Source organism: Oratosquilla oratoria, chromosome 29 (genome assembly GCF_046742065.1).
Source record: "Oratosquilla oratoria isolate Oo_2021 chromosome 29, ASM4674206v1, whole genome shotgun sequence".
Lineage (NCBI taxonomy): Eukaryota > Metazoa > Arthropoda > Malacostraca > Stomatopoda > Squillidae > Oratosquilla > Oratosquilla oratoria.
The window spans coordinates 19858211-19885581 of record NC_134805.1 but is presented as its reverse complement, the minus strand read 5'-3'; the positions used below and the strand labels follow the sequence as shown (position 1 = coordinate 19885581).

The 27371-nt window shown below is 43.2% G+C and overlaps 2 protein-coding genes across 4 annotated transcripts in view; one reads left to right on the top strand and one right to left on the bottom strand.

Moving 5' to 3' along the window:
- The window catches only part of r (carbamoyl-phosphate synthetase 2, aspartate transcarbamylase, and dihydroorotase rudimentary), a 147393-nt gene that overhangs the window by 50786 nt on the left and 69236 nt on the right, over positions 1-27371 (top strand). For both annotated transcript variants that reach the window (XM_076211810.1, XM_076211809.1), the window contains exon 26: positions 7719-7823. In XM_076211810.1, coding sequence (XP_076067925.1) covers positions 7719-7823 — 105 coding nt within the window. The remainder of the gene's footprint in view (positions 1-7718; positions 7824-27371) is intronic.
- LOC143040632 (uncharacterized) overlaps positions 12473-27371 on the bottom strand; it is a 39247-nt gene continuing 24348 nt past the window's right edge. Inside the window, exons 7-13 of one of the 2 annotated variants that reach the window (XM_076211812.1) lie at positions 20503-20871; positions 19715-20400; positions 19400-19527; positions 17082-17247; positions 16362-16628; positions 14481-14693; positions 12473-14327 (exon numbers count right to left, since the gene is read on the bottom strand). In XM_076211812.1, the coding sequence (XP_076067927.1) occupies positions 13569-14327; positions 14481-14693; positions 16362-16628; positions 17082-17247; positions 19400-19527; positions 19715-20400; positions 20503-20871 (2588 nt within the window). In that variant the 3' untranslated portion in view covers positions 12473-13568. Of the gene's footprint in view, positions 14328-14480; positions 14694-16361; positions 16629-17081; positions 17248-19399; positions 19528-19714; positions 20872-27371 lie in introns of both variants that reach the window. The other variant, XM_076211811.1, reaches the window with a different exon arrangement.

The window sequence follows — 27371 nt, the reverse complement described above, 5'->3', positions numbered from 1 at the left end:
TGTCATTTGTGGAATCCTTGTTTGTTCCGAAGAATACAAACTCTTCGGTACTCCTTACAATAGGATACTTTCGCGTAGCGCGAATATTTCTACTGCGAAATTAAAATCCTCACTCTGTGGGTCTGGGCAACGCTTATCCTCAGTAAGGGGCCCCATTGGGGCAAGGGGGGGGGGCCCTTGCCCTCCACCACAAGTCTCGCACACTATAACCATTCTCTTCGCAGTAGTGACCGCGTTAACATCTCTCTACTATACATGTTTAGTTTTTATCGGTTTCCCCCTTAATGGGCCGATTCTCAGTCAAACTCCATTATTAGCGCGGCAGCGAACCGTTAATTACTCAACGGTTCTATGTTTACGTATGTGCCGAAAATCAAGCAACCCGCTTCGATTGTCGCCAGCTCACTCCCAGGACGCTAAGGAGTTCGTCGTCCTTCAATTTCATCGGGGTTTCCCTACGCCATCCTGTGTCCTGGAATTTATTAAGTGCTTCTCCCTTTCCTGTATTATTCCCTTAACCGCCACCGGGTATCCTACCCTTCACTGTAAGTATGGAATCTGGTTCCAGTATTGTTGTTGTTCAAGATGGGTTGTGTGCCTTCGCCGAAGGGAGATACCTTTGTTTCACCCCCTTACCGCCAGCCCAAGTGGATCCTCACATTTGGTGTTTCAAGTGTATAGCTCTTAAGTGTTCACCTTCATCCCCGTGTGAGACGTGCATTCAGTGAGATGATAGTCAGTGTTCCGTGTACTTTCATGTTCACAGGAAAGCACATGCAGGGGAAAAGGTGCGCATGCATAGAAAATGGCTTCCCTCTTCACCCCCCAAAAACAAGAGAAGGCAGACTACGGCTTCAGAGGAGACGAGCAGTTCTCTCCCTCCTCCACGGCGTAGTAGACAGGAAAGTGGTACAACGTCCACCTCGAGTCATTCTCAAGCCAAGTTGTCCTTTATTCCTTTAACCAGGACGGTTAGCGTAGACGGACATGCGCCTCAGGCCACCTCTAGCTACCGTTCCTGTACGAGATTTTTCCCGGATGAGGTCGCTTGCGGCTTGCCCTCGACCCATCCCGGAAACTCGACGGTCCCTCCTCCAAAGCGTAGTAGACAGGAAAGTGGTACAACGTCCACCTCGAGTCATTCTCAGGCCAAGTTGTCCTCTATTCCTTCAACCAGGACGGTTAGCGTAGACGGACATGCGCCTCAGGCCACCTCTAGCTACCGTTCCTGTACGAGATTTTTCCCGGATGAGGTCGCTTGCGGCTTGCCCTCGACCCATCCCGGATACTCGACGGTCCCTCCTCCAAAGCGTAGTAGCCAGGAAGGTGGTACAATGTCCACTTCGAGTCATTCTCAGGGTCCAAGTTGTCCTCTCTTCCTTCAACCAGGACGGTTAGCGTAGACGGACATGCGCCTCAGGCCACCTCTAGCTACCGCTCCTGTATGACATTTTTCCCGGATGTGGTCGCTTGCGGCTTGCCCCCGATGCATCCCGGAAACTCGACGCCGGCACGGACAAAGAACCCGGGTTCAAAGACAAAGAAACCCTTAGTCTCTTCTACTCAGGAATCCCGCAGTACGCATAACACCCACCGTAGGAAGAGCCGGGTGATCAACGGTGACCTTTTCATGCCCTTTGCTCACGAGGACAGAGATCAGGGACGAGGTTGCAGACGCGGTGTTTCTCGCTGACCGGACAGGCGCCAGCTACGACGGCGACGATGTCCACAGCGCCGGGGATGAGAGGGCAAGTTACCAAACTTCGTAGGATTCCCAGTTGGAATCCCCGATGGTTGTTACACCCTCCTGCTCAGAGATCCTCTCTAAAGTTAGGAGAGCTAATCAACTGAGCCTTCCACAAGAAGTGGAAGTCACGTTCGAGTCTGAAATCTTCAGGACGGGCAATTCTCAAACAACAAAACCAACTCCCATGGAGTACACAGACGGTACGAGCCATGAACCAGGCCTCCGACGCACTCACAAACCGGGCAACCGAAAAACCGCGCTGGGGCTCTGTTCCAGTGGAACAGCAAAAACGCTTCTACTTCCCATCAGGGACAAACCTTAAGCAGCCTTGATCCCGGCTCGGTTACCAGAGCTTGTCAAAGCGGACGTGGATTCACTGCTCAGAAGAAACGTCATCCTTTCCGGCAGAGAATCCAGGGACCTCGTTCAGGGCCTGGCTCTCTCTCTCGCGGTGCACTCCTGGCTGGAACGCGTCTTGGCTTCAGTAAGGGAGTTTTTACCCGGGCTGCAACCCCAAGGGGAATGCAACCTCCAGGCTCTATGGGAAAGCTCGAGCAGAGCTCTGAAGCATCAAGCGGCCTGCCTCTTAACGTCTTGGGCCAACATTGAGTCCCGCAGGAGAGACACCATCCTAGGAGACCCCAGTGATCCCCTCAGATATATTTATGCTCCATTGAAGAGGGCCTCCCTTCTAACCCGCATGCTGATTCCCTACCCCTCCACTCAAAGTCGAAAAGGCAGACAGGAAAGCCCCGTCCCTTTACGACTAGAGATCCTAGACGCAAACATTATAGAGGCTCCGGACTCCCCCACAGGAATCCTAGGAATTCGCCAGCCCCTCCGCACAAGATAGGGGGTTGCCTCTCCCTCTACTGGAGAGCATGGGAAGAGGCCGGGGCGGAAGACTGGACCTACTAAGTCATTAAGACAGGCTATTGTCTTCCCTTTCCCACTGTCCCAAACCTCTCCCCCTATCCCATCCAAGTCAGCAGCTTCCACCCGGACTCGGCTCGCGGGCGGGCCCTAGCGGAGGAATCCTCCGTTCTGCTCCAGAAAGGAGCTTTAGAGGAAGTCTCGACTCCGGACCCAGGGTTCTACTCAAGGCTATTCCTAGTAGAAAAGACAACAAGGGTGTGGAGACCAGTCATCTATTTGTCTCCACTCAACAAGTTCCTTTCCCTGACAAAGTTCCGAATGGACACCCCAGAGTCCGTAAGGGCGTCTATCAGGGAAGGGGACTTCATGGTGTCGCTGGACCTCCAAGATGCCTATTTCCACATACCAGTGCATCCCTCCTCCAGGAAATTCCTCAGAATCATCCACATTGGCAACACCTTCCACTTCCCCTGCCTCTGCTTCGGACTTTCCACAGCACCCCAAGTCTTCTCCAGTGTGTTCAACCTCGTTTCAGCGTGGTCCCACTCCAGGGGAATTCAACTACTCCGTTACTTGGATAACTGGCTGATCCTTGCACATTCCGCCCAGCTATGCCAAGAACACCTGAGAATGGTCCTAACCTTTGTCCTGAAACTGGGCACAGTAGTCAACCCGGAAAAGTCAGATTTCTTACCAAGACAGAGAGTCACGTACCTGGGTATGGTCCTGGACTCCTCCCTAATGGAGTCCTTCCCAGTAGAAAAGGGGATCCAGAATCTCGCTTCTCTAGTTGCACAGGTTCCTGACGGCGACACAATGCCAAATCCTCCTGGGCCATATGGCCTCCATAGAGAAATTAATCCCCAGGAGTAGACAAAGAATGCGACCGCTACAGTGGCTCCTCAAGTCTCAGTGGGCCCCGCAAGAGGGAGAACCCCTACAACACATCTCCCTCACCGAAGAAGTCAAGGATTCTCTTCTCTGGTGGAAGGCCCATGCAACCTTCTCATGGGGATGCCCCTCGGCCCATCTCCCCCCGAAGTCCTCCTGTTCTCCGATGCCTCCAAGGAGGGCTGGGGAGCCCACCTCAACGACGATCACATCAGCGGTTCCTGGTCCACAGTCGAGCGGACAGCCCATATCAATTGGCTTGAGTTGAAAGCAGTACTCCTGGCTCTCCGTCACTTCAAGTCTCAAGTCTCAGGAAAAGTAGTGGGCATAATGTCGGACAATTCCTCGGTAGTAGCCTACCTGAACGAGCAAGGGGGGCACAGTCTCCCAGGAACTATGCCTTCTGATGATGGACATCCTCAACCTAGCCAAGAATCTCCAGGTGTCACTCAAAGCCCGCTACATCCCGGGGAAGAGGCATGTCTGGGCGGACCACCTCGGCAGGAAGAATCAGATAATCAACACAGAATGGTCCCTCTATCGAGAGGTAGCGAACTTCATCCTCAGCAAATGGGGCTCCCCTCTAGTGGACCTTTTTGCAATGAGATGGAATCACCAACTCCCAATATATTTCAGCCCTTTCCCGGATCCTCTGGCAGCAGGAGAAGACGCTCTTCTGCAAAGTTGGGACAACCTGGACTCCTACGCTTTCCCACCATTTCCCTTGCTCCAGAAGGTACTCCTGAGAGCAAGACACGCATCCTACCTTCGGATGACTTTGATCGCTCCTTGGTGGCCCGAAGCCCCATGGTTTCCAGACGCCCTCGAGCTAGCAGTAGAAGAGCCTCTGGCCCTTCAGGGAAGACCAGATCTTCTGTATCCACCCATCAACGGGCCTTGGCACAAGAACCCTTCAGCACTCAATCTTCACGCGTTCAGACTATGGTCCGGATCCTCCTAAAGAAGGGTTTTCCCAGAGAAGTGGCAGAGGACATGTCCGCTCCTATTCGCTCTTCCTCAGCTAACCTTTATCAAGGGAAATGCAATGCCTTTGCAAAATGGTGCCACTCCAGGAAGTTAGTCCCAGATCGAGCCACCATTCCTGAGATCGCCTCCTTCCACTTCCTCAGGAAGTCCAAGAAGATCTCCCTCTCGGCAGTACAAGGCTATAGGGCAGCTCTAAATCAGGTGTTTTCTCTGAAGGGCATGGTCCTAGCCCTTTCACCGGAAATTTCCATGCTCTTCAGGCACTTCAAAGATCATGCCCCCCCAGGGAAATCAGTTCTCCTCCGCGGGATGTGGCATTAGTCCTGAACTCTCTGAGGGGTCCCCCTTACGAACCTCTCCGAGAGGCACATCTGAAGGACCTCACCTAGAGGACAGTTTTTTCTGCTAGCCCTGGCATCTTCCAAGAGAGTAGGGGAGTTACATGCCATCTCTTATAGAGTTGCCCATTCCAAAGGATGGAAAGAGGTCTCCTTCACTTTCATGCCTCAATTCATTGCCAAAAACCAAGATCCTGCCAAATCCGACCCTAGATTCTGGTCCTTTAGTGTTCCGTCCTTAGACGAATGTGCAGGGGGAGAATAGACTGAAACAGTTCTATGCCCGGTACGAGCCATCCGGACCTACCTCAAGAGAACCGAACATCTTCGACCAGAATTAAAGAGGTTGTTCATCTCTACTAAAGGTAGCCCATCACTAAGAATTCCATTTCTTACTGGACAATGGAAGTCATCCGCAGAGCCTGCGACATGAACCACACAGATTGCCCATGACCTGAGGGCAGTAGGGACCTCCCTAGTCATCAGAAAGAATCTGTCAGTCAACCAGGTTCTTCAAGCAGGTATATGGAAGAGCCAGAATACGTTCACTTCCTTTTACCTCAAAGAAGTTATGCGGGAATCTTTAGGGAACTTATCTTTGGGCCCCATAGTGGCCGCCCAAGAAGTCCTGAAAATGATATACCCCTCCTCAAGAGCACACAGCCGACCCTGACAACTCATCCAGGTTCTGGCTCGGCAACTGCAGGGATAACTTTCCAAAGTCCTTCTCATACTCTTACATTCCCTTACCTCACCCGCGGGCTCTCAAGCATTCCAAGGGAATCAATTCAAGTCCTTCAGTGGTACAAAAGTGATTATAACCTGCCTGTCTCCACTCCAGGGAACAGAAAGGGGTGCACTTCAAAGTGAGGGGAATGTATAGGGGTCTGGTCAACATAGTCTTAGCACACTAGATTTTCCTTACAGCGGTTTCCCAGGCTAAATAACAACTTCCTTCCCTCCTAAGTCCGAGTCTCCTATTGTAAGGAGTACCGAAGAGTTTGTATTCTTCGGAACAAATGTAATTTTCGCAGGAAAATTAATTATTCCCTGATACAAACCTGAGGTACTCCTTACCTTTAATGGCCCTCCTCAACCACCCCTCTAAACAGTTCCTTCTCCTTGCCTGACAAACCTTGTGCTTAATTCATACCTGGCTCAGAGAATGGTTATAGTGTGCGAGACTTGTGGTGGAGGGCAAGGGCCCCCCCCCCCTTGCCCCAATGGGGCCCCTTACTGAGGATAAGCGTTGCCCAGACCCACAGAGTGAGGATTTTAATTTCGCAGTAGAAATATTCGCGCTACGCGAAAGTATCCTATTGTAAGGAGTACCTCAGGTTTGTATCAGGGAAAAATTAATTTTCCTGCGAAAATTACATTTTGTAATGCATGTACAGTAATTGGTTTTGTATAGACATGTTATGGGGTACTGGAGTAGGTTATTGGAGATATCTAAGGATACTCCCAAGTTGCCTTTGTCAAGATTAGTAGAATTTGTATTTACCTAATTGTAGTACATAGGAAAGGAGCAGTACTCAATCCCATTTCCTACTTTCCAATTTATCATGGATTCTCAAGACTACCATATTTCTCAGACATTTCATCTCGAGTATGTTTCATGTTTCTGCTCCATACAGTGTTGTCAGCACAATCATCCTTTCATACAATCTCCTCTTAACATCCATTCCCAAATGTCTATTTCTCATTCTACTTTTTATTTGAGGATTGGCATGAGGCTGATGTACAATAGTGACTGAGGGTTTCAATCACGCACAGGAAGACCACTGCTCAGCATGATGAGGATCGGCAAGCTCTAATATATGATGGTGACTGAGGGTTTCAATCATGTATGGGAAGACCACTGCTCAGGGTGATCAGGATCAGCAATGGGCTGATATACAAGAGCACCCATCCTAATGGACAGTAATCTAAATTTTTTAACCAGAAGTGCATCCTTTGGTGCTGCTTATATATTTTTGAGCACATGCGATGTCACAAAATCGTACAGTTAGGTGAAAAAAAATGGCAGGTTGTAGCTATACTGGGGCTGTCGCTTGGCATCCGGCAAGGTGGACGTCTGGAATAAAGCCTCCTCCATCCATATTCACACCTTCATACCTGCCTTGAGTCACATAGGCAGTCCAGCGGGAAGCTCAAGGCATTCCCTCCTCGTTCCGCTTTCATACCTCCACTTATCTACTTCATTGCATATATGCATATATCATTTATAACATAATGATGAAGCAACAATAACATGGCACAGAAGATGAACATATCAGCATAAGATAAAAGTATTCAAATGTTACATACATGAAAATACAAACAAGGTAATGAGAGTATATAATAGTTTCATATACTAGGGCTTGATACCCACTTATTCCATCCATGTACCCAAGCCATTCCATTCTTTCATCAGCTCTAATCTACCAGCTCTTTCCATTCCTGCTCTCCTCCTCCCCTCCTTCCCTCCCTCCATCTTTGTAACCCCCACCATACTTCCAAACCCTTCATGTATCCATATAGATGCATAAAGATGTAGAATACCTTAGAAGGTGATATAGCCCAAACTGGAGCATTACATAAATTCAAACGTAGATATAATTGGAAATCAAGGATATAGATTAAGGTGGAACTGTACATGAAAATGAGGCTAGAATCTAAGGATAAATTGAAGAGGAGAAGATAGGACCCAAAACATTGCTCTTTTTCCTGTACATTACAATTAGATAAATACTTCTTTCTGAAGTGATTTTCAGGCCAATCTACCTGTTGCCAGTTTGCTAGGAGATGTGGTTCTTGTGCAAGAGACATGAAGCATTCGCTTGATTGATCAATTGATTGCTCACATTATGATTAATCTCTTTATCACTATTTTGCAGCATAAGAATGAACTTCTACCAGCAGCGAGGACTCTTGCACGGATGGGGTACAAGTTATATGCATCACTGGGCACAGCAGACTTTTATTCTACACATGGTATTCAGGTATGACAGTTTCGTTTTTTCTAATTTACAGCTAACAGCAATCTAAGAATTAGCAGGTTTCCATGATGTAGTGACTTGCATCATAGACCATAGTATCTCGCCTGCAGTTTTATTTTCATTATTGTCCTGAATGTGACTACCAGATTGCCTCTTCTCTTACCCAGTGACAGTAGGTCTGATGGTTTCAGTCTCTTTAAATGAAAAATAGTAGCTCGAAAAATAGAAGTCAGTAGCTCGAAAAATAGAAGAGTCAGTAGCTCGAAAAATAGAAGAGTCGGTAGCTGGAAAAATAGAAGAGTCGGTAGCTGGAAAAATAGAAGAGTCGGTAGCTGGAAAAATAGAAGAGTCGGTAGCTGGAAAAATAGAAGAGTCGGTAGCTGGAAAAATAGAAGAGTCGGTAGCTGGAAAAATAGAAGAGTCGGTAGCTGGAAAAATAGAAGAGTCGGTAGCTGGAAAAATAGAAGAGTCGGTAGCTGGAAAAATAGAAGAGTCGGTAGCTGGAAAAATAGAAGAGTCGGTAGCTGGAAAAATAGAAGAGTCGGTAGCTGGAAAAATAGAAGAGTCGGTAGCTGGAAAAATAGAAGAGTCGGTAGCTGGAAAAATAGAAGAGTCGGTAGCTGGAAAAATAGAAGAGTCGGTAGCTGGAAAAATAGAAGAGTCGGTAGCTGGAAAAATAGAAGAGTCGGTAGCTGGAAAAATAGAAGAGTCGGTAGCTGGAAAAATAGAAGAGTCGGTAGCTGGAAAAATAGAAGAGTCGGTAGCTGGAAAAATAGAAGAGTCGGTAGCTGGAAAAATAGAAGAGTCGGTAGCTGGAAAAATAGAAGAGTCGGTAGCTGGAAAAATAGAAGAGTCGGTAGCTGGAAAAATAGAAGAGTCGGTAGCTGGAAAAATAGAAGAGTCGGTAGCTGGAAAAATAGAAGAGTCGGTAGCTGGAAAAATAGAAGAGTCGGTAGCTGGAAAAATAGAAGAGTCGGTAGCTGGAAAAATAGAAGAGTCGGTAGCTGGAAAAATAGAAGAGTCGGTAGCTGGAAAAATAGAAGAGTCGGTAGCTGGAAAAATAGAAGAGTCGGTAGCTGGAAAAATAGAAGAGTCGGTAGCTGGAAAAATAGAAGAGTCGGTAGCTGGAAAAATAGAAGAGTCGGTAGCTGGAAAAATAGAAGAGTCGGTAGCTGGAAAAATAGAAGAGTCGGTAGCTGGAAAAATAGAAGAGTCGGTAGCTGGAAAAATAGAAGAGTCGGTAGCTGGAAAAATAGAAGAGTCGGTAGCTGGAAAAATAGAAGAGTCGGTAGCTGAAAAAATAGAAGAGTCGGTAGCTGGAAAAATAGGAGTTGGTAGATTAAAAAGATAGAAGAATCGGTAGATTAAAAAGATAGAAGAATCGGTAGATTAAAAAGATAGAAGAATCGGTAGATTAAAAAGATAGAAGAATCGGTAGATTAAAAAGATAGAAGAATCGGTAGATTAAAAAGATAGAAGAATCGGTAGATTAAAAAGATAGTCGGTAGATTAAAAAGATAGTCGGTAGATTAAAAAGATAGTCGGTAGATTAAAAAGATAGTCGGTAGATTAAAAAGATAGTCGGTAGATTAAAAAGATAGTCGGTAGATTAAAAAGAGTCGGTAGATTAAAAAGAGTCGGTAGATTAAAAAGAGTCGGTAGATTAAAAAGAGTCGGTAGATTAAAAAGAGTCGGTAGATTAAAAAGAGTCGGTAGATTAAAAAGAGTCGGTAGATTGAAAAGATAGTCGGTAGATTAAAAAGAGTCGGTAGATTAAAAAGAGTCGGTAGATTAAAAAGATAGTCGGTAGATTAAAAAGATAGTCGGTAGATTAAAAAGAGTCGGTAGATTAAAAAGAGTCGGTAGATTAAAAAGAGTCGGTAGATTAAAAAGAGTCGGTAGATTGAAAAGATAGTCGGTAGATTGAAAAGATAGTCGGTAGATTGAAAAGATAGTCGGTAGATTGAAAAGATAGTCGGTAGATTGAAAAGATAGTCGGTAGATTGAAAAGATAGTCGGTAGATTGAAAAGATAGTCGGTAGATTGAAAAGATAGTCGGTAGATTGAAAAGATAGTCGGTAGATTGAAAAGATAGTCGGTAGATTGAAAAGATAGTCGGTAGATTGAAAAGATAGTCGGTAGATTGAAAAGATAGTCGGTAGATTGAAAAGATAGTCGGTAGATTGAAAAGATAGTCGGTAGATTGAAAAGATAGTCGGTAGATTGAAAAGATAGTCGGTAGATTGAAAAGATAGTCGGTAGATTGAAAAGATAGTCGGTAGATTATAAGTCGGTAGATTATAAGTCGGTAGATTATAAGTCGGTAGATTATAAGTCGGTAGATTATAAGGAGTCGGTAGATTATAAGTCGGTAGATTATAAGTCGGTAGATTATAAGTCGGTAGATTAAAAGGAGTCGGTAGATTAAAAGGATAGAAGTCTGTAGATTAATAAAATAGTAGAAGTCTGTAGATTAATAAAATAGTAGAAGTCTGTAGATTAATAAAATAGTAGAAGTCTGTAGATTAATAAAATAGTAGAAGTCTGTAGATTAATAAAATAGTAGAAGTCTGTAGATTAATAAAATAGTAGAAGTCTGTAGATTAATAAAATAGTAGAAGTCTGTAGATTAATAAAATAGTAGAAGTCTGTAGATTAATAAAATAGTAGAAGTCTGTAGATTAATAAAATAGTAGAAGTCTGTAGATTAATAAAATAGTAGAAGTCTGTAGATTAATAAAATAGTAGAAGTCTGTAGATTAATAAAATAGTAGAAGTCTGTAGATTAATAAAATAGTAAAGTCTGTAGATTAATAAAATAGTAGAAGTCTGTAGATTAATAAAATAGTAGAAGTCTGTAGATTAATAAAATAGTAGAAGTCTGTAGATTAATAAAATAGTAGAAGTCTGTAGATTAATAAAATAGTAGAAGTCTGTAGATTAATAAAATAGTAGAAGTCGGTAGATTAAAAAAAAATTTCTTTTAGATTAAAAAAAATAGATTTCTGTAGATCAAAAAATAGGTGTCTGAAGCTTGAAAAATAGAGGATTTGGAGTCGGATGCTCGAAACAGGAATTGGAAGTTCAAAAATAGGAGCAGGAATTGGAAGTTCAAAAATAGGAGCAGGAATTGGAAGTTCAAAAATAGGAGCAGGAATTGGAAGTTCAAAAATAGGAGCAGGAATTGGAAGTTCAAAAATAGGAGCAGGAATTGGAAGCTTGAAAGAGAGAGGGGACGGAAACTTGAATAATAGAGGTTTTAGAGGTAGAAGTTGGAAAAATAGAGGATCGGAGGCAGAAGCTTGAAAAATATAAGATCTGAGTGGGAAGCTACAAAAAAAAAAAAAAAAAAAAAAAATGGAGGAATCAGAGTGGGAAGCTCAAAAAATAGGAGTGAGTCGTAAGCTCGAAGAAAAGTCCGAGTCATAAGCTCGAAAAATTAGAGTCCGAGTCATAAGCTCGAAAAATAAGAGTCCGAGTCATAAGCTCGAAAAATAAGAGTCCGAGTCATAAGCTCGAAAAATAAGAGTCCGAGTCATAAGCTCGAAAAATAAGAGTCCGAGTCATAAGCTCGAAAAATAAGAGTCCGAGTCATAAGCTCGAAAAATAAGAGTCCGAGTCATAAGCTCGAAAAATAAGAGTCCGAGTCATAAGCTCGAAAAATAAGAGTCCGAGTCATAAGCTCGAAAAATAAGAGTCCGAGTCATAAGCTCGAAAAATAAGAGTCCGAGTCATAAGCTCGAAAAATAAGAGTCCGAGTCATAAGCTCGAAAAATAAGAGTCCGAGTCATAAGCTCGAAAAATAAGAGTCCGAGTCATAAGCTCGAAAAATAAGAGTCCGAGTCATAAGCTCGAAAAATTAGAGTCCGAGTCATAAGCTCGAAAAATTAGAGTCCGAGTCATAAGCTCGAAAAATAAGAGTCCGAGTCATAAGCTCGAAAAATAAGAGTCCGAGTCATAAGCTCGAAAAATAAGAGTCCGAGTCATAAGCTCGAAAAATAAGAGTCCGAGTCATAAGCTCGAAAAATAAGAGTCCGAGTCATAAGCTCGAAAAATAAGAGTCCGAGTCATAAGCTCGAAAAATAAGAGTCCGAGTCATAAGCTCGAAAAATAAGAGTCCGAGTCATAAGCTCGAAAAATAAGAGTCCGAGTCATAAGCTCGAAAAATAAGAGTCCGAGTCATAAGCTCGAAAAATAAGAGTCCGAGTCATAAGCTCGAAAAATAAGAGTCCGAGTCATAAGCTCGAAAAATAAGAGTCCGAGTCATAAGCTCGAAAAATAAGAGTCCGAGTCATAAGCTCGAAAAATAAGAGTCCGAGTCATAAGCTCGAAAAATAAGAGTCCGAGTCATAAGCTCGAAAAATAAGAGTCCGAGTCATAAGCTCGAAAAATAAGAGTCCGAGTCATAAGCTCGAAAAATAGGAGTCCGAGTCATAAGCTCGAAAAATAGGAGTCCGAGTCGTAAGCTCGAAAAATAGGAGGAGCGAGTCGTAAGCTCGAAAAATAAAGGAGGAGCGAGTCATAAGCTCGAAAAATAGGAGTCCGAGTCATAAGCTCGAAAAATAGGAGTCCGAGTCGTAAGCTCGAAAAATAGGAGGAGCGAGTCGTAAGCTCGAAAAATAAAGGAGATGGGTATATTTCAACAATATGTAATTGCATAATTATTCACTTTATTATGAAATGATTACACCTATAAGAAAGTAATACATTTAGGATACACCATACACAAAAATGTAGCATATTCATTAAAGCTTTGTTCACATTAAAGTTAAATGGATTTTTTTTTTTCCAAATCCTGATGAAATATGCCCTTTATTGTTGATAAAGTTGGTAGGCTTATTCAGTGTTCAAAGAAGTGTGAACATGATTTATAAAGTATTTACATATACCTAAGGGTTTTTCCCCTTTACAAGGGAGGTAGCCAAAAAACGAAGGCATGAAATCCACTCCCACCCATTCCACTCCCACCCATTCCATCCTCACATACTCCTTTCCCATTCCACCCTACATACTCCTTTCCCATTCCATCCCCATTCCATCCCCACATACTCCTTTCCCATTCCATCCCCACATACTCCTTTCCCATTCCATCCCCACATACTCCTTTCCCATTCCATCCCCACATACTCCTTTCCCATTCCATCCCCACATACTCCTTTCCCATTCCATCCCCACATACTCCTTTCCCATTCACTCCCCCGTCCCCCCCTCTTATCGTGGCTCCTCTTGCATGATGGGTCCTCTTGCATGATGGGTCATTCCTGCATCTCACCCACTGCCCTGGGTCAGGAGCAGTGTCGCAAGGCACAGCACATTCACAGCAAGGCCGCCTCATTAAATTGGCAACCCCCCCCCATCCCCTCATGCAGAAAAAGAGAAGACGGGGGGGAAAATCCCTTCGGGCTGCGTCAAATTATTTTTTCACACAACCCCACTGCCCCATCCCCCACCCACTCACTTTCATGCATCACAGTATCATCCATACACAACCATTCTCCATTCACCCCTATCTTTTTCTTCTTCCATCCTTCCTCAATAGACATTCCCCTTCTCTCCAATGCCCCTTTTACCCCATCCATCCATCTCATCCTTGATCGCCCCCTCATGTTCACTTCTTCTACCTCTGCTTTTCACACCTTCCACACATGTAAAGTATTTACACGAAGTTTAATATAAACTTAATGGAGATGCTGTCATAACTGAATATAAAGGAAAGTATAGTTTTTATGGGTGATTACAAGGAAGTTCTCATAAGTGTGTTGATTCACCATTATCATTAAGAGTATCATCATGACTAGGTAAACTGTTTGACTGAGTTTGAGGTTTGGAATCGAAAATGTGATAATTAAGGGAAACATCATCAGTGGGAGATAGCTGGTATGCAGAGTGCATCAGGGTGTCATTTTGTTTCGAAGCCCATGGAGGCATTTTGGGGAAGATTGTACCAGTTATTGGTGAAGTGTCTGGAGGTGGTCGTGGAAGTGGTTGTTTTTCCTTCTTGAGCTCCCAGTTTGACCCGTTATGACGGGGCTGCCCCAAGGAAAGGTCACTGTTTTCATTGATTGTATATGAGGACCCTAACATATCTCTCACACCACCACGGGATGCAATGTTAAGTTCTTCCACTTCTTTTTGATAACTTGATGATTCATCATGGTGCCCAGTCTCCTTCATAAGTGTTGCCATATTGCTTGCCAAAAGGAGGTACATGTATCCCTGTGGATAGGATCTGAATTCGTTGGAGGATTTAGCCATTTCGATGAAGTGGTTTGCAAAGATTTCGAGGACTTTGCCAGAGCGAATGCCTTTCACATTTTGCACCTTACTTTCAAGCTTAATATCACTCTTTGGTGGCTTCCACCGCAGGTCTACGAGAACATCCCTGGCCTCGTTTGCCACTCTCTTCCTTCGTCTCCGCTCTACATCCAGTTTTCTACGGAGTTGGTTGTAATTACGCTCTTCCTCATCAGAACTACTGTAGAGTACATCTTCACCAGTGTCATTTGGCTGGAAAAAAAAAAATTTAAGTCACCACATATATTGTTTTATGTATATCATATTATTTTTACAGTTTTTCAACTTGTGACTGCAAGAACGAATTTTCAAAATTACATTTGAAAAAGAAAACATTGGCAGAAGTGACCCATAGAATTTAGATACCTGGTTCATGGCATTCCCTTCTCCAGCTTCAACTCCACCTGTCATTGCAAGTAGCTGTGGATTGATATCCTGCACACCAAAGTCCTTCTTGGTGACGATATTGTAAAGTTTGAGAATGTCGAGTTTAGGGTAGTACACTCCTTCGGTGCGCATCTGATGGAGGGTGTGCATCAGGTAGATAGGGAGGTTTAGGCGCATTTTCTGCACGGTGGACTGTAGATAGAAGAAAAATTCGTGTGAAAAATATAGAACCAGTATGGTCATAGCAAGGGACCAATTATGGGTTGGATCTTCAGGAAGACTACACTAGGAGATCAGCTTTGTGTTACCCATCTCCAAACCCTGTCAATACATTTACATTTATTAAAAGGCTCAAACACTGTCTCCAGCTTGGACCTAAGATCTGTGTAATCTCAAAAAAATATATATATAAAATAAATAAACCAATCAATCCACCACTTTCATATAATTGAATTAACAAACAAACCTCTTTTTCTGCCACACTTCCTCTTCCCCCTTCCCCCTTCCCTTCCTCCCCTCATCTTCCACACATCCTCCTTTCCCCCATTTAGCCTACTCTCCCCCCCTTTTCCCACCTCCCTCCCTTTTCCCACCTCTCCCCCCTTTTCCCACCTCTCCCCCCTTTTCCCACCTCTCCCCCCTTTTCCCACCTCTCCCCCCTTTTCCCACCTCTCCCCCCTTTTCCCACCTCTCCCCCCTTTTCCCACCTCTCCCCCCTTTTCCCACCTCTTCCCCCTTTTCCCACCTCTCCCCCCTTTTCCCACCTCTCCCCCCTTTTCCCACCTCTCCCCCCTTTTCCCACCTCTCCCCCCTTTTCCCACCTCTTCCCCCTTTTCCCACCTCTTCCCCCTTTTCCCACCTCTTCCCCCTTTTCCCACCTCTCCCCCCTTTTCCCACCTCTCCCCCCTTTTCCATCCTCTCCCCCCTTTTCCATCCTCTCCTCCCCATCTTTCCTCCCCTCGCACCCTCATCCTCCCCCTTTTCTCCCCTCGCACCCTCATCCACCCCTCGCACCCTCATCCTCCCCTCGCACCCTCATCCTCCCCTCGCACCCTCATCCTCCCCTCGCACCCTCATCCTCCCCTCGCACCCTCATCCTCCCCTCGCACCCTCATCCTCCCCTCGCACCCTCATCCTCCCCTCGCACCCTCATCCTCCCCTCGCACCCTCATCCTCCCCTCGCACCCTCATCCTCCCCTCGCACCCTCATCCTCCCCTCGCACCCTCATCCTCCCCTCGCACCCTCATCCTCCCCTCGCACCCTCATCCTCCCCTCGCACCCTCATCCTCCCCTCGCACCCTCATCCTCCCCTCGCACCCTCATCCTCCCCTCGCACCCTCATCCTCCCCTCGCACCCTCATCCTCCCCTCGCACCCTCATCCTCCCCTCGCACCCTCATCCTCCCCTCGCACCCTCATCCTCCCCTCCCCTCCCCTTCTTCCCTCCCCCCCTTCTTCCCTCCCCCCCTTCTTCCCTCCCCCCTCCCCTCTCCTCCTCTCTTTTCCTCTTCCTCCCACTTCTCTCCTCTTGCTTTCTCCCTGTATTTCCTTCTCCCACTTTCTCCTCTCGCTGCCCTCATGCTGTCCCTGTTCCTGCACATGGCATTGTTCACAAAATGGGATGATAGAAATACAAGAGGACATGGAAAGAAAATCAAGAAAGACAGCTATAGAAGAGATCTGAAAAAGAACAGCTTTCCTCACAGAGTAATAGACAGTTGGAACAAGTTAGATGAGAAAGTAGTGTGTGCAAAAACAATACTGTACATGAATTTAAAAATAGTTTAGATCAAATGAGATATGAAGACGGGACACCATGAGCATAGCTCCCCTTCCCATAAAATGCAACTAGGTAAATACCTGAACTTGACGTAGGTATTTCTCAGGAATAGTATCCAACATGTTGCAGTCCTCTACAAAATAGTGTGGTAGCTCAAGGGATGAGAGGCTTTCATAGAGTGCATCAAGGTACTCTTTGAGCTTGATACCAAGGTGTTCTTCTGTCCAGTCCCTAAAGTTGTGTTCACACATCCAAAAGAGGATGTACCGGAGATGCTGCGTCTTAAGTCCCGGAACTGTCCGGAGGTGATCGAAGAAGAGGGCCTCCACAAGGAGTAGCAGGCGGATCTGTGGATGGAGTTGGGGAATGGGAAGGCATTATTATTCTATTTAACAGGTAATTAGGCTGAATACAGAAAAATTTACTACATGGTAACGGATTAGCTTGTGATAGGTCTAAATATTCAGTGCAAACAAAACTAGGTTGGGGTGTATAACCCTGTAATGGGTTGAAGTTCCTGTAAAGCTGAGGAGGAATTTGCCGTTAACCAGAACATTTTCTTCATCGACTACCCGTCTTTAGCGGTTTAATCAACATTGTCAACCCTGTAAGAACTGAAGGTTCTCTGAACTTGAAAAAAAATTAAAAATTAATCGTCCTCAGCAAAATTGTTTAAGTAGTCATTGGACTTGACTAGGTGAAGACCCTGTCCTTCAGTTTAGTACATAGCTTAGTACATGTTGAGGCGGTGGCATTGAAAAACTTCTTTAACACCATTTGAACAATATACATGCTCTTACCTGCACATGGCCAAGACTCTGAAGAAGAATTTTTTCAGCTGCAATAAATTGCAATTGCCACTCAATCTTCATGAGTTTTGAGGGTTCTTTAGGATTGTAATGGCCAATGGGAACTAGGTTGCAACCATGATGGAGAATCTCGAAGATGCGATCTTGTGGTGGCCACCTGAGAATTTAAAATTAATTCTTTAAGGTCAAGAGGTCCCTCAGAATACATAAAATCAGTGGACATTCACCAGAACAAAATCAATGAATTGGGTTTGTAGTTCAGTGGATCAGTTTTATTCTTGGAGGTTACTGGTCACTGATCACTGATACTTAGCTGTCTGATTACTTATGCTAAATATGTCAGCTTCATTTATTGCAAGTTTAGTATTTTTCACCAATAACCAGTGTTTTGCCTATCTGAGAGCTAACACCGTATTGGTGGATAAGGTTGAGTTTCTTTATTACTAAGTTTTGTCACCATAGAGGAAAATCTTAAGGGTTGCCTATATTGAACAGGTCTTGTATGAAAGATGCAACAAAGAGAAGTGCGCACATACACTCATAAATGCACATACACATACTCCCACCCAGGGCTGAAATAATTTTGGTATCGGTGCACTGTGAGTTGTTACTCCAACTCTTGTGGGTGGGGAGTTTGGGGTGTGTGTGCATGTAAAGGTCACAGCATTACCCATAGGTCGGTAATATATGAGCTCTGAGCTCTTTCGAGAGGGAAATGGCTGTCAGTCATGAGCACAACACATGATCCAAGGCAATGGTGAAACACACACACATATGATAGTTCTGAGAGTGTTTGTGCCAATTTTGTAATTGCTCTTTGTATTCTTTCAAGTTATACATTTTTTTGTACTCGGTGACCACGTCGTCGCTGCATATTCCAATCTTGGTCTTATCAAAATGACTAGTATTTTCTTCACCATTTCTTCATCCAGGTATGTAAATGCCACTTTGATTGTTCTTATTAAATTATAAGTTTCTCCAAAAATTTTGTTTGTTTCTCAGGGGATATTTTCATAATAATGACTCCCAGGTCCTTCTCATTTTCTACTTTTTTTTTTCTTCTCCCAATTTATATGATCCCACTATTCTTGTGTATTTACCTAGTTGTATTTTATGGGAAGGGGAGCTATGCTCGTGGTGTCCCGTCTTCATATCTCATTTTATCTAAACTATTTCTAAATTTATGTATTGTTTTTACACACACTACTTTCTCATCTAACTTGTTCCAACTGTCTATTACTCTGTGAGGGAAGCTGTGTGTATGTATTTACCTAGTTGTATTTTGCGGGAAGGGGAGCTATGCTCGTGATGTCCCGCCTTTGTATCTTGCAGTGTCTAGTTTGTTTTTAAACTCATGAATGGTTTTTGCGCATACTATTTCATTGTCCAGTTTGTTCCAAGTGTCCAAAACTCTATGAGGAAAACTGTTTTTCTTCAGTTCTCTTCTATAGCTATGTTTTTTTTATTTTCTTTCCATGTCCTCTTGTGTTTCTTTTGTCCCAGTTAAGTAAGTTCTCTCTATCGAGTACCTCGGTGCCTTTCATGATTCTGTAGATGGTCAATAGGTCACCTCTCTCTCTTCTTTGCTCCAGTGTCGGTAACTCCAGTTTAGCCAATCTCTCCTCGTATGATAGGTTTGCAAGTGCAGGTGCCATTTTTGTAGCTGCTCTTTGGATTCTTTCTATTTTCTTTATATTCTTTTTGGTACTGGGGGACCACAATGTCGCTGCATACTCTAATCTAGGCCTTATCAATGTAACCAATATTTTTTTTATCATGTCTTCGTCCAAGTATGTAAACGCCACTTTTATTGATCTTAGCAAGTTGTAAGTCTCCCCGACAATTTTGTTAATCTGTATATCATAGGACAAGTCGTTCGTGATAATTACTCCCAAATCTTTTTCGGATCCTACTTTCTTTACTTCTTTGGTTCCAATTGTATATTTTCCTGATATTCTGTTTTTGCTTTTTCCAAACTCCATTATGCTACACTTCTTAGTATTAAAGTCCACTTCCCATTTCTGACTCCAGTTCCATACCCTATTTAGGTCTTCTTGCAGTGCTTCACAGTCCTCATCAGTTTCTATTTTCCTTAGCAGTTTGGCGTCATCGGCAAAGAAGCTCATGTAGCAGTTCACGTCCTCATCCATGTCATTCATATAGATAGCAAACATTATTGGTGCCAGTGTGTGTGTGTATTTACCTAGTTGTAATATACGGGAGGGGAGCTATGCTCGTGTGTGTGTGTGTGTGTGTTTGAATGACCAATTTTTACATGTCCTATTTCTTGACATGGGTTGACATCTTACCTGTACAGGGTCTTCGTCTCGGTGTCTTTCAATGTTCTGCGCTTTCGCCAACTCCACCCAATGGCACTGAGTGGCCATTCTTTCATACAAATGGTCGGGATGAATTCAGTGTTGAATTTTGGTCCATTCTGCAAAACAAATTTTACAAATTGAATTGTGTGGCTTCAGTTGTAAAAAGGGCAAAGTTATAGACTATAAACATGAAAAAGATAATCATTGAAGATTTCTTCGGCAATATCAGAGGTGCTAATGAGGCATAATAACACGTAGCATAAATTTATGGACAAGTGTGATTTGATTAGCATCAGTACTCACTTCAGCTGTATTGATGTCATGTGTCAGGATAGCTGGAGTTTGAACCTCACAGAGGTCGACAAGATGCTCTTTTCCAAGGATCTCTGCCAGACCTGGGAAGTCTAACTCAAAGTTTCTCATGTAGTACTCTGATGAGAAATAGGTACGCCTTTCAAAAGAAGCTTCTATACCATAAACATCAGCAGCATTTCTAAGTTTGATTTTCCTGTCAAGGAAACAATCTCGTGGTATTGTTGCTGTCAGCTGGACAGAGGTCTTGCTGCTAGTAGTGTCATAGTTATTATTCATGGCTTTGTTCTCGTTTACCACCTCCTCTTTTTCCTCTTTTTCTTTCTCGTGTTCTAAATGATGTTCTCCAGATTTTAGTAGGTTATCAGGATACGTCTCTTCTTTATTTGTCACAATGTTTACATCCTCCTCTTTATTTGTCCCTATGTTTACTTCCTCCTCTTTATTTGTCCCTATGTTTACTTCCTCCTCTTCATTCTCTTCGTCCTCTTCAATTCCACTTAGGTAACGGTAGACCATCAACAGTTTTGGGTCATCAGGTAGAATTCTTGGTGGCCGTTTTGCTCTGATGAATTCATGATTATAGTTAATGTTAAGGAAAGATTTGCCACTTTGACTTGTGGAGGTATCATCTTCTGGAGCTTTTGAAGTTGATGCCTTTGCTGTTGTCTTTGTGCCTTCATCTTCTGGAGCTTTTGAAGTTGATGCCTTTGCTGTTGTCTTTGTGCCTTCATCTTCTGGAGCTTTTGAAGTTGATGCCTTTGCTGTTGTCTTTGTGCCTTCATCTATTTTCTTGTTGCCTTTAGCAGGGATAGAGTTTCCAGATGAGGCCTTTAGATCGTCAAGAATGTTCCGGGTTGGGTAGTTAAATGGCATGAGCCCACTGGATCGACGAACATTCAATACTTCTGGAGGTGGTGGTGTTATCTCCTCCTCTATTTGATGCATATGGGTTTTGTTGGCATCTTCTTTACCATCACCATCACCATTCTCATAACTTAGGTTAAAAGAAGATCTTAGTGGCCGTTTGTCCGTATAGGGGTAAGGGCCATCACTATCTGGTATTGGCATGATAACGTAAATATCTTCATAGGTATTGTTTCTCATTGCACCAGGAATAATGTCAACACACCGGAGACGGACATAGCCTGAAAAAAAAAGTATGAAATTTTGAAGAATAACACTGAATTCCTATATCATGGTGGTGTACTATGAAAACTGTCAGACAAGATAGATCAAAGATTGCAAAGATGGTTTGGACATAAGGAAAGAATGAGAAAGGCTAGCAAAAAGTAGAAGGAAGTGGTGGGAGGGAACATGAGGAAAACCAAAAATGAGATGGGTGGATGTTGGAAAGGGTGTCTTGGGTGCACAAGAAATGGCTCCAACTTTACTTAAATCTTGTTCTGCAGCTATCATACTTAGATTTAAATTTAGATAAACATAGTAGCATTAGAGGGATCAGTTTGTCGAGCTTAGTTGAAAAGTCGTATGGGAAGGTGTTGAGAAGATTAAGAGAGGAACAGAGGAAATAATTGGTGAGGAACAGTGTGGCTTTAGGAAAGGGTAAGGATGCATTGATAAAATTTTTGTGGAAGGGTAGATTTGCAAGACGTTTTTGGCAAAAAGTAAGGATATTTTTTGGGTGTGGATTTAGAGAAGGCGGATGACAAGGTAGACAGGAAGGTATTGCAGGTATGAGATAGGGGAAAGCTGTTAAGGGATCTCGAGAGCTTTTACATGAATAGTAGAGCTTGTGTTAGGATTGGGAAGGTACATGTTCTCTCTTATCAACACTAACAAATCTTTCTCTCAGGACCCCACCCCACAGACACTCCTTTCCTGTATACAGTAAGTCCTCGTTAAACGGTATATATGTGTTCCTGAAAACCTTACCGCAAATTGAAATTACCGTATACTGAACCCATTATAACATGTAATAATAGGATATGGGAGACGTATCTTCTCCCTGCTCTTTCCTCTTCAAAACACGAGCAGATACTGTATCTGTGAATTTTTCTTACTGTAAATAGAATCGAGGGTAGTAATTACCAAATACCGTAACTGTGAATGTACCGGATAAAGAATTACTGTATAAGGCGGACTCGCTGTACTAAGATTATATATGTGTATTTACCTAGTTGTATTTACCTAGTTGTATTTTACGGGAAGGGGAGCTATGCTCGTGGTGTCCCGTCTTCATATCTCATTTTATCTAAACTATTTTTAAATTCATGTATTGTTTTTGCACACATCACTTTCTCATCTAACTTGTTCCAACTGTCTATTACTCTGTGAGGAAAGCTGTTCTTTTTCAGATCTCTTCTATAGCTGTCTTTTTTTTTATTTTCTTTCCGTGTCCTCTTGTATTTCTATCATCCCATTTTATCAGATTCTCTCTATCAGTAATTTCTATGTTTGTGTGCGTGTGTGTGTGTGTGTATTTACCTAGTTGTATTTTGCGGGAAGGAGAGCTATGCTCGTGATGTCCCGCCATTGTATCTCGCAGTGTCTAGTTTGTTTTTAAACTCATGAATGGTTCTTGCGCATACTATTTCATTATCCAGTTTGTTCCAAGTGTCCAACACTCTATGTGGAAAACTGTTTTTCTTCAGTTCTCTTCTATAGCTATGTTTTTTTTATTTTCTTTCCATGTCCTCTTGTGTTTCTTTTGTCCCAGTTAAGTAAGTTCTCTCTATCAAGTATCTCTGTGCCTTTCATGATTCTGTAGATGGTCAATAGGTCACCTCTCTCTCTTCTTTGCTCCAGTGTCGGTAACTCCAGTTTAGCCAATCTCTCCTCGTATGATAGGTTTGCAAGTGCAGGTGCCATTTTTGTAGCTGCTCTTTGGATTCTTTCTATTTTCTTTATATTCTTTTTGGTACTGGGGGACCACAATGTCGCCGCATACTCTAATCTAGGCCTTATCAATGTAACCAATATTTTTTTATCATGTCTTCGTCCAAGTATGTAAATGCCACTTTTATTGATCTTAGCAAGTTGTAAGTCTCCCCGACAATTTTGTTAATCTGTATATCATAGTGGAGGATAGATGGAGAAGGAGGAAAGGGACAAAAGGTAGGGAGGTTCTTAGAGTGAACTCCTTGAATGAAAAGGAAAAGGAGAAGGAGTACGAAAAGAAGCTGAAGGAGGAGTGGGAGGGAGTAAAGGATAGAGCAGAGATGGGTGTGGAGGAGGAATGGGGATGGTTCAAGGAGGGAGTCTTAAAGTGTGCAAGGATGGTGTGTGGAACAAGAAGGACAGGGGGAAATAGAAGAAAGGGTAGTGAATGGTGGGATGAGGAAACAAAGAAGGTTGTAGAAGAGAAGAAGCGAGCATTCACAGATTGGTTACAAAAGAGGACAGGGGAGTCATATGAGACGTACAAAGAAAAGAAAAGAGAAGTAAAGCAAAAGGTAAAGGAGGCAAAGAGAAGAGCAGATGTGAAATGGGGTAGGAGTATGACAGAAAATTTTGAAAATAATAAAAAGATGTTTTGGAAAGAAATTAAGAGAGGAAGAGGAGGCGAATCAAGTAGGGAAGAAAAGGTAAAAGGTACAGATGGAGAGTTGATAATGGAAGAGATGGCAGTGAGGGGAAGTTGGGCAGAATATTTTAGGGAGTTGCTGAATGTGAAGGAGGATAGGGAAGGAAAGATAGCTGCAGTGGGAAATGCGAAGAAAATGAGTGATGAGTGAGGAGAATGGAGGAGAAATAAGGATGGATGAGGTGAAGGCAGTTGTAAAGATAATGAAAGCAGGTAAGGCACCTGGTCTGGATGGATGTCATGCAGAATGTCTGAAAAAGGGAGGTTCAGTGATGGTGGACTGGTTGGTGAGGTTATTTAATGTTTGCTGGAGAGAGGGTAGAGTACCGGAGGACTGGAGTAGTGCCTGTATAGTTCCTCTTTACAAGGGAAAAGGGGACAAGTGTGAATGTAGTAATTTCAGAGGGATTAGCCTGTTGAGTGTAGTAGGGAAGGCTTATGGGAGGATCTTAATTGAGAGGATTAGGAGAGGAACAGAAGGAGTAATTGGTGAGGAACAGTGTGGATTTAGGACGGGTAGAGGTTGTGTAGATGAGATCTTTGTGGTAAGACAGATATGTGAGAAAGCTATAGGAAAGGGGAAGGATGTTTTTTGGGCTTTTTTGGATCTGGAAAAGGCTTATGATAGGGTAGACAGAAAGGCACTGTGGGAGGTTATGCAGATTTATGGGATAGGAGGAAAGCTTTTGGGAGCTGTTAAGAGTTTTTATGAGAGTAGTAGAGCATGTGTTAGGATTGGAAATGGAGAGAGTGAGTGGTTTGAAGTAAAGGTGGGACTTCGTCAAGGATGCGTTATGTCGCCCTGGCTGTTCAACTTATACATGGATGGGGTGGTGCAAGAGGTGAATGCTAGGGTAGTGAGTCAGGGATTGGAGATGGTTAAAGAAAATGGAGAAAAGTGGGAGGTGAGCCAGCTGTTGTTTGCGGACAACACTGCGCTTGTGGCAGGGTCAGAGGAGGGATTGAGGAAGCTGGTGGCAGAGTTTGGGAGAGTATGTGATAGAAGAAAGCTAAAGATAAATGTGGGAAAAAGTAAGGTGATGAGATGTACAAGGGGTGAAAGTGGCAGTAGACTGGAAGTGAACATTAAGGGAGAGCGACTGGAGGAAGTGGATAGTTTTAGATACTTAGGTGCAAGTGTAGCAGGAAAAGGTGGAGTGAAGGTGGAGGTAGAATGTAGATTGAGAGAAGCGAGTTAATGCCTTGGTGGTTTAAAGAGTGTAATGAGGAATAGACATTTGGGAATGGATGCGAAGAGGAGACTGTATGAAGGAGTGATTGTGCCAACAGCACTGTATGGGGCAGAAACGTGGAACATAAGAGAAGAAGAGAGAAGGAGTTTGAGATGAGGTGTCTGAGAAGTATGGTGGGGGTTACTAGGCTGGATAGAGTGAGAAATGAGGAGGTGAGGAGGAGAACGGGTGAAAAAGGATTTGGGAGATAGGGTTGATGAAAGAATATTAGGATGGTTTGGACACATGGAAAGAATGAGTGAAGAAAGACTAGTAAAAGAGGTATGGAAGGCAGATGTGGAGGGAGTGAACATGAGGGGACGTCCTAGGATGAGGTGGATGGATGGGGTGAAGGGGGCTTTGGGGAAGAGGGGAATGTCTGTTGAGGAAGGAAGGGAGAGGACGGAAGACAGAGGTGAGTGGAGAATGGTTGTATATGGATGATGATGTGACTGCATGAGGAGGAATGGGCGGGGGGGTGGGGGGTGGGGTAGTATGTGTGAGTAAATTTTGACGCAGCCCGAAGGGATTTCTCCCCGTCCTCGCCTTATATGCAAAGGGGGACGGAGAGGGGGGGGCGCCGATTAAATGAAGCGGCCTTGCTGTGGATGTACTGTGTCTTGCGACACTGCTTCTGACCCAGGGCGGTGGGCAGGGTGCAGGGATGACCCGTCATCCAGGAGGTGCTCAGATTAGAGGAAGGGCGGGAGGGGTGTGGAGTGTATTTAGGGATGAAATGGGTGGGAGTGTTTTTATGCCTTTCCCTTTTTGGCTACCTCCCTTGGAAGGGGGAAAAAGCCTTGGTATATATATGTATGTATATCATAGGACAAGTCGTTCGTGATAATTACACCCAAATCTTTTTCGGATCCTACTTTCTTTACTTCCTTGGTTCCAATTGTATATTTTCCTGATATTCTGTTTTTGCTTTTTCCAAACTCCATTATGCTACACTTCTTAGTATTAAAGTCCACTTCCCATTTCTGACTCCAGTTCCATACCCTATTTAGGTCTTCTTGCAGTGCTTCACAGTCCTCATCAGTTTCTACTTTCCTTAACAGTTTGGCGTCATCAGCAAAGAAGCTCATGTAGCAGTTCACGTCCTCGTCCATGTCATTCATATAGATAGCAAACATTATTGGTGCCAGTACAGATCCTTGCGATACTCCACTGATCACCTCTTTCCAATCTGAATATTTTTCTCTGAGCACTACTCTCATCTTTCTACCAGTCAGAAAGTCCTCCATCCATTTTAGTAGGTTTCCTTGTATTCCTCCTATGTGTTCCAGTTTTTTTAGTAATTTTCTGTGTGGTACTTTGTCAAAGGCTTTTTGCAAGTCTAGGAATGCACAATCAGCCCATCCATTTCTTTCTTGCACTATGTCTATTAGTCTTGAGTAAAAGCATATTAAGTTTGTGGTGCATGATCTTCCTTGTCTGAACCCGAATTGTCTTGGGTTTAATATGTTGTTGTCTTCCAGATGTTTTACCCATCTATTCTTGATTATTTTCTCACAAATTTTGGCTATAGTGCTTGTTAGTGATACTGGCCTATAGTTGGTGGGTTCTTCCTTGTTTCCTCCTTTATATATTGGTACAATGTTAGCATTTTTCCAGTCCTTGGGTATCTTTCCTTCTTTGAGTGAGCTGTTTATTAAGATGTGTATTTTGTCTGTTAGTTCTTCTTTGCACTCCTTTAGAATCCAATTTGCAATACCATCCGGGCCATGTGATTTTCTGACGTCCAGTCTTGATAGATGTTCTGATATTTCTTTTAGTGATGTTGTAAACTCACTCATGTGGGGAGATTGCTTGTTATTATCTACGTCCCAATTTTGTATTTTCTCTCTGGTGAAGACAGATTTAAAGTGATTGTTCATGACTTCGGCCATCTCTAAATCTTCTGTGTATTCTATATTTCCTTGGCATAGTTTCACCAATTCCTGTTTGGTTTTAAGTTTACCATTCACATACCGATAGAATAGCTTGGGTTGATCTTTGCATTTGTCTATAATATCCTTCTCATGGTTCCTTTTTTTCCTCTCTTCTCACATTAACATACTCATTTCTACAGTTTATATAAATTTGCCATTTGCTTTGTTTTTTGTCTTTTCTCCACTTTTTCCAAGCTTTGTCCCTTCTGTCTTTTGCCTCACTGCATCTTTTGTTGAACCAACATTTAATGTACTCACTCTCTCGCTTTTGTCTTGGTACATGCCTGTTTACCCTTTCATTGTAATTATCCATCAATATATTCCATTTCTCTTCCACTGTTGTCTCTTCCCTATAAAATTTTTCCCAGTTTGCATTCTGGAAGAATGTCTTTAGTTTTGCAAAGTCTGTTTTGTTGTACATCAATCTACCTTTCCTATGCTTTTCGTTCCTCTCCATGTCTATTTCTTCCTTTAGTACAGTTTCGATGAGTACATGGTCACTCTTTCCAATTGGTGTCTCGTACTGGACTTTATCCACTATTTCAGGTTCTGTTGTAAATATTAGATCTAGTTTCGATGGCTCTTCATTGTTTCTGTACCTTGTGTTTTCACGGACCCATTGGGTCATTGTGTACTCCATGGTCATGTCTAGCAGTACATTGCCCCACGAGTCATCTCCTCCTTGCACTGTCATGCTGTCCCAACAAATTTCTTTGCAATTGAAATCCCCCATAATTATCAGATTATCCTTACCCATTAGTATCTCATTTAGTGATTTTCTTGTATCTTCTAGCATTTTTGTATGTTCGTTTTCTTTCCAAGCATTCGTTTTTGGAGGCACATAGGTCACCACAAACTTTCTGCTTTTCATATTCTTGCCTTCGACTTTTATCATGATCAGTTCAACATTACCTTTGCCCTCTGCAATTTTTGTC